Source organism: Arachis ipaensis, chromosome B08, assembly GCF_000816755.2.
Source record: "Arachis ipaensis cultivar K30076 chromosome B08, Araip1.1, whole genome shotgun sequence".
NCBI classification, from domain to species: domain Eukaryota; kingdom Viridiplantae; phylum Streptophyta; class Magnoliopsida; order Fabales; family Fabaceae; genus Arachis; species Arachis ipaensis.
Window position 1 is genome coordinate 88,899,171 of NC_029792.2, and position 6,973 is coordinate 88,906,143.

Sequence of the window (6,973 nt, forward strand, 5' to 3'; positions counted from 1 at the left end):
CATGCAGCACATGCAGCACATACACATACCTATACATATTTGCATGATTATGAACAACAATGGAAGGTAAAGCAACAGAATGGATAGATGGATACCTGCTTTGATGGAGGCGTCAGCTTGGGCAACATTCCTTGCCATGGCAGCAAGGAGAGCAATGCCATGCTCAGCAGCCGCAATGATGTTGGCAGTGGGGGCGTTGACTACAAGGCAGCCGTACTCTGTTGCAGCTTGAAGATCGACATTGTCAATGCCTGACACCTGCTCTGCCGACAACCTTTAGCCTTCCTTGGGAAGCTTCGAAGACCTGCCTTGTCACCTTGGAAAAGGGAAGTGTGTTTTTCCAAAAAATGATGTATTCAGTTCAAGTTCAGAATGCAAGTAGAAGATCCTTTGTCTTTTGTGAGGGATACTGGGATAGTTATGTTGACTTTTTCAGTTTTTCTAGCAAATAATACACCTCTAATATTATATTTTTGGGCGCTATTATTTTGATAAAAAAAAATTTTTTTATTAAAAAAAGATTTTTTTTTATTTTTTTAACAAATTTCTAATAGTAAAAGTAAAAATACTAGAAAAATAAAAAAAACATCTTTTTTTAAGAAGTTGTAATTTACATCTTTTTTTAAAAGATCTTTTTCTCTTAAAACAAAGATGTTTTTCATGTAATAAATAAACAAAAAAATACTTTTATATTGTTATACCCAAACTTAATTAATAGATAAAAAGATTTTTTTGCATGAGATACCCAAATATAAAATTACTTTTACTTTTCTATAAGATCTTTTAAAAAAAGATAACTAAAAAAAAATCTTTTCTTAGAAGTTTATCCAAACAAGTTCTTAAGCCCAGTTGGTTTATTATTATATATGGTTATTTGAATGACTAGGTTATTATGCCTATTATTGTATGATTATATTAGACTTTGAAGCTTATAACCAATTTTTTTGTGTGAATGTGGTGGATTGCATAAAGTTTGCCTAAAGCTAATACGAACACTATAACTAATTTCACGCTATTCGCCTAAAATTTGGGGGAAATTCATTAAATTTGTTGAAATTTCCCTAAGACTTGGGCTGTTGGGCAAACTTCAACTAAAAAACAAAATCCAAAAATATAAAAAAAAAACCCTTTGATTTTTGATATTAGCAATCTGTTCCGAGTTTCAGGTGTAACATTTCATTTATTCGCCGAAAAAGCAGTATTTCTAACGAGGTTATTTGGAGGTGAGGGATCAAAGTTGAAGCGATGTTACCATAGTAGAACTGGATATAATAAATTCGTAAGAGTACAAAATGATCGGTCAAAACTACTTAAATAACCAAAATTTGTGTAAAATTGAAAACAAGAAAACGAAATTAGAAATTTAAAAAGATCTCAACAAATGTCCTTAATTTTGTCAAGTTCAATCCAACTAGATCCAGGTACTTTCTTTACACCTTTTTGCTCCATTAGTTGTCTCAAAGTCATTACACCATCCCAATTTCTTAACTCTGCAAACATGTTAGACAACAATAAATAGGTTGATGGATACTTGTATTCTTTCAACATGGCATGCTCTGCTGCAAGTTTTCCAGTTTCTAAATCCCCATGAATTTGACATGCACTAAGGAGTGTTTGCCAAACTAGCACACCTGGTTCAAATGGCATTCTTTGGATCAACTCTTTAGCTTCTTTAGTGAGTCCAGCTCTTCCTAAGATATTCACCATACAAGCATAATGGTCTTCTCCAGGGAGGATTCCATGGTCTTTGGTCATTGAGAACAAGTACTTCCACCCTTCATCAACAAACCCACCTTGACAACAAGCATAGAGAACACAAATGAAGGTGATATAGTTTGGCTCTATATTCTGTGTCTTCTTCATTTCCTCAAAAACTTGAAGTGCTTCTCTAGCTTGGCCATTCTGTGCACATGCCATTATCATTGTTGTCCATGAGATCACAGAACGAGAATTCATCAACTGGAAAGTATCCCATGAACTATCCATGCATCCGCTTTTTGCATACATATCAAGAAGTGCATTATCCACGCAGACATCAATGTCGATTCCAAGTTTAATCCTCAAGCCATGGATTTGTTTCCCTCCCTTCAGTGAAGCCAAACTTGCACAAGCATTGAGGGCAGTTGCCAAGGTGAATTCATTTGGCATTACACCCACTCTCATCATCTGTGTAATAACTGAAAGTGCCTTTCTTGGTTCGCCACACTGTAAACATCCGATCGCAATCTGGGACCAAGAGCAAACATCTTTCTTCGGCATCTCATCCAGAAGTCTAAAACCTTCCACCAACTTTTCACATTTTATATACATATCAGCTAAAGAGTTCCCAACACAAATGTCATCACCATAACCACTTTTCACAAGTAGGCCATGAACTTGCACTCCCATTTCAAGATGAGCTAGAGAAGCCAATCCGGCAAGGATGCAAGAAAATGTGAAGTTATCAGGCTTTATATTGTTATGGTTCATACGACACCAAAATCTAGGAATCTCCTCCCAAGAATATTGCAAGTAACCTGCCATCAATGTATTCCATGACACGATATCCTTGTCTGTCCTTGCATCAAAAGCTTGCAATGCTTCTGCCAATTTGCCATGCCTCACCAAGGCTGCCAAAAAGGCATTCAACAAGAAGACATTAGACTCAAGTCCTGACCGAACGATCAACGAGTGAATCTGGTAAGCACAGGTTATATTCTCGGTTAACGAGCATGCCTGCAGGGTGCTAACAAACGTGAACTCATTTGGCTTTGTGAGTCCCTCATGGTGCATACGGCTAAACAAAGAAAGAGCTTCCGAAGCATAGCTGTCTCGGACTAAACCTGCCATAACAGCAGACCAGGAAACCACATTCCTGTGAGGCATTTCGTCGAACACTCTGCGTCCAGAAGGAAGGTCTCCAATTTTAACATACATGTTAAGCAAATGGTTTTGAAGAAAAAGTGTTATAGGAAGACATCCTTTGATGAACCTGGCGTGAATTGCTCTTCCACCGTGCAAGTTCCAATCTTTCGCATATCCACGCAACAGATTCGAGTAGGTGTTCTCCCCTGTCTCCATGGTGTGGCAGTTTCTCATTACAAAACATGCCCAAAACTGAAGTGGCGAAGAACATGTTTGTGTTTTTTTAACAGCTAGTGCAAATGCAAATGCGCATCAGGAGGAGCAGTCTCACAAACCTGCAGAAGAAACAGTGGAAAGAGTTGATTTAGAGAGTGCTGTTACAGAGGATGGTGAACCTGCTGAGCCCAAGAATGATTCAGAGACTAAGGGTGTTCATGGTGTGGTTTGGTTCCGTTTTTTAAGAGAAAAGTCATCCGATCCAACTTTATATGAATTCTTCAATTGGTTTGGTTCAGTTTTTCGGTTTTTCAATTAATTCGAAAAAGTAACTTGTCCTACTTATATCTGGTATCCTAATAACTTGTCCTATGATATTTTCAACAAAAAAATATGCAACAAAAATAACATGTTTAATTTCACAACGTCATAACATAAAATTATTCAACACAATAACTAACAAAAGTCTTGATACAAGAAGTTCGACGACAAAAGAAATTACAATACAACAATTAAAGTCATGAAAGGTTCAACGATCAACACAACAAAAGATAAAAACTAGTTTCCCTTAATTTTTCCAACAAAAGGCTGGCAGCCAGCCACCTTTTGATGTTCTCCAGCAAAATAGCAAAACATCTTTAAGCAAATAAACATCTTTAAGAAAAATTAGCACCAGTTAATTAGAATTTATAATCAAATAATCAAAACTAACCAACAGATTAGTAGTGCCACTGACCACTGAATTTGCAAACAGAATCACAGAACAAAAGCAGAAATTTGAAAAACAGAAAAAATACAGAATTTGAAACTTACAAAGAGAAAAAAAAATTAAACTGATAAATATTAAATAATCACTAATCACTATGTTCCTTTTTCACTACTTTTATAGATATACAAATTATTAAGTCTTAATTTTAATTGGTTGAGTTTTAAATAGTAATTGCATTAATTAAACTCAACAAATAAACGAATAAGGTACTACAAACTAGGGATGGCAAAATTCCCCGAGACGCGGGGATCCCTGCGGGGACTGCCCCGAATGGGGATCCGATTGTGGGGAATTTTCCCCGCTCCGTCCCTGCTATTCCCCGAAATTTATGAATTCCTTGAATTATCCTTAATAGTTTATTTCTCATATATGTTTTTTAGTCATTTCTCACACACATATATATAGAAACCCAAAACTTCTAAACTTTATTTGCATAACCCCTCTTCAATTCAGAGATCCCTAAGGCTGTCCATACTCCATCCAACCTCTCTGCAGCCACCCCCTCGTCACCCTTCTCACCGCATTGTCACACCTCATCGTGCCATCACCCTTACCGCATCGTAATTTCTATTTGCGGCGTTCCTTTTCGTAACTCTGCCGTCGTGTCCATTCTCCTTTCTGTTGCCGCGTCTCCCACCTCGTCCACTGCTTTTTCCTTTGGCTCGTCGTTGCGTCCCCCCATTGCGTTATTTTGAAAGAAGTCACCATCGTGTCATTTAGACTTTTTGTATAAAATCTTGCAGTTTTTGTATAAGATAGATACTTGTAGCTCTATTCATATGAAAATTAATAATTAGTTAGAACTATTATGTAGATGGGAAATGGGGTCCCCGCAGGGAATGGGACTCCGTGGGGAATGGGGATGGGGAGCAATATTCCCCCACGGCGGGGAATGGGCGGGGATGGGGAGCAAATCTGAGGGCGGGGATGGGGAGCAGGGAGGCATCCCCCGCCCCCGCCCTGCCCCGTTGACATCCCTACTACAAACATCAAAACTTAACTTTTCTCAAATAAATAAATAAATAATAGGATTGAAGATGACCTTATTAATTTAACTATACTATTACAGTATTAGCATTTGAAGTTTGAATTCAAAAACACCACCAAAAAAACCGAAGAACACATCAGCAGAACAAAAACAATTGATGAAATCAATGAAGCAAATTTATACCAAAAAAACCAAGCAAAAACATAAACAGAACAAAAAAAATTTGAATGAAATCAATACCTGAGGGCGAGGCTTCATGGAACTCTGGAAGTGCAGCAATGAAGGGGAGAGACGGAGCACCACGGTGGCATGTCGCTGACAATGACGACGACACTGACTCGCTGAGAACCATGCCGCTGCTGCTGCCTGCTGAGGACGATGCTGCTGTGTAATGAGAAGGGCGGTGCTGAGCAGTGACAATGATGCGGGTGCACCACGGTGATGACAAAGAGAACGACGGTCCTCTGAGAACGAATGATGCAGAGAGACTAAGAACAATGCTGGGAAAGAGAGTGAGAACGATGGCGGCTGCTGGGCTGGACGGCAACGGCAGAGACCAGAGAGTAGAGGTGGTGATTCTGTCAAAAAGATCGGTGAGTGCAGTGTGAGTTAGGGCTGCGGGATGAATGAGTGAGAGAGAGGGAGGGAGTGAGTCACTAAGTGTGTTAGAGTTAGATTAAAGTTGGGGTATTTTTGTAAGGTGGATACTCCAATGAAGATTTCATAATTGTCATCATATAAAGAAATTTTATTTTGACCATTGGATAATAGATTCTAGGGCTTGATTTTCATATGCTATAAAAATATTACCTTTATTTAAAGTGTGGCAAAACAAATAAGTCACTTTTTAAACCAAGATCATCATGAGAAGATGTTTTTGACATCTTCATCAGAGTAGTTGCCTTGTAAAACTGATATACATGTTTTCATTCACTGGTTCGGTAAGACCTGAACCAAACCAAACAAAAAACTGCAAAATTTCATTCTTTTTTTGGTTTGTTCGGTTTTCGATTTGTTAAGTTATTGATTTGTTTTTTCAGTTGTTCCATTTTGTTCGGTTTTAAAACATCGCTAGACAAAAACTTATCCAAGTAGCTTTCATTGATAGATCAAAGAAGGCTCAAAACACAATAGCACTTGGATGATATTGATACCCCAATAATTCTAGAAGCTTTTTCTTCATATAACAGAACTGAATTCGAACAAAACAACATGAGCGCAACAGAGACTCAAAGAAAACAATGGACTACATTTTGTCCTTATTGGCGCATAAAATAACAAGATGGGAAATCACAATAACAATAAATTAGGGCCAGTAACGCCAACAAATTTTACTCAAAACAAAAAATTAGGACCATCAACAACATATTAGGAGCAGCAACAACAAATCAACAAACAACAACAAATTATACTAAAAAATTTTCAACAACAAAAAACAAAAAATTAGGAATTATTATCAAATAAAAAATTAGGACCAGCAACATCAAATTAGGGCCAGAGACAACAACAAATTTTTACTCTAAAAATTGGTGAATATACTGACCTCCGAATAAAACATTGTTGAGTTGCAGGAGAGGGCTTGAACTTCTGCTATTGCCCAGCGAGGAGAGGACTGCTCGGTGACGGCCTACTGCGACGACGCGAACTGCTGCGACAGCCCAAAAAGATGCGGTTGCTTTGTGACAGCGAGGGCTTCTTGGCGACAGAGAGGGCTGCTCGGTTTACCGCGACGGCTGGCGCTCTCTGCTACGACTGCGCGGAGAAGAGCGCTGCGGTTGGGACTTGCGACGGCACGATAAGAGCGAAGACGAAGGCTCCCCTGCTCCTGCGTGAGAAGGATGGAGGAGAAGGAATGGTCGAATAGAGGATGGACTGCTCAGTGCTCACTCTCTCAGAGCATACATCGAGGAGGAGGATGGGAATTTAGAACAAAAAAATGACGGAGGTAGGCGCTGCGGGACTTACTTAAGGTTAGGGCCAGAGTTTTGTTTCTAGGTTAAAAGGTCCTGTCGCTATATGGTAATATTCGGTTCGGTTCGGTTTGGTTTAGTTAAATTTGATTTTTATGAATAAATCGAGAACTGAATCAAATTGGTTTTTTTTATAAAAAAAAAAAAAAATCAGTTTTTAATTTGGTTGTTGTAAATTTTGGTCCA

The 6,973-nt window shown here is 38.4% G+C and overlaps 1 protein-coding gene across 6 annotated transcripts; it reads right to left on the bottom strand.

The window, feature by feature from the left end:
- On the bottom strand, positions 1,287 to 6,825 carry LOC107613443 (putative pentatricopeptide repeat-containing protein At3g15130). Of its 6 annotated transcripts, none has more exons than XM_021109549.1 (4): positions 6,361 to 6,825; positions 5,058 to 5,395; positions 2,972 to 3,179; positions 1,287 to 2,822 (listed from the first exon to the last, which is right to left on the bottom strand). In XM_021109549.1, the coding sequence occupies exons 3-4, from the start codon at positions 3,015 to 3,017 to the stop codon at positions 1,375 to 1,377; spliced, it is 1,494 nt and encodes a 497-aa protein (XP_020965208.1). In that variant the 5' UTR covers positions 3,018 to 3,179; positions 5,058 to 5,395; positions 6,361 to 6,825; the 3' UTR covers positions 1,287 to 1,374. The 6 variants fall into 6 exon arrangements, with proteins under 6 accessions (XP_020965208.1, XP_020965207.1, XP_016170927.1 ...); XM_021109548.1 differs by having other exon boundaries at positions 1,287 to 2,878; XM_016315441.2 differs by having other exon boundaries at positions 1,287 to 3,179.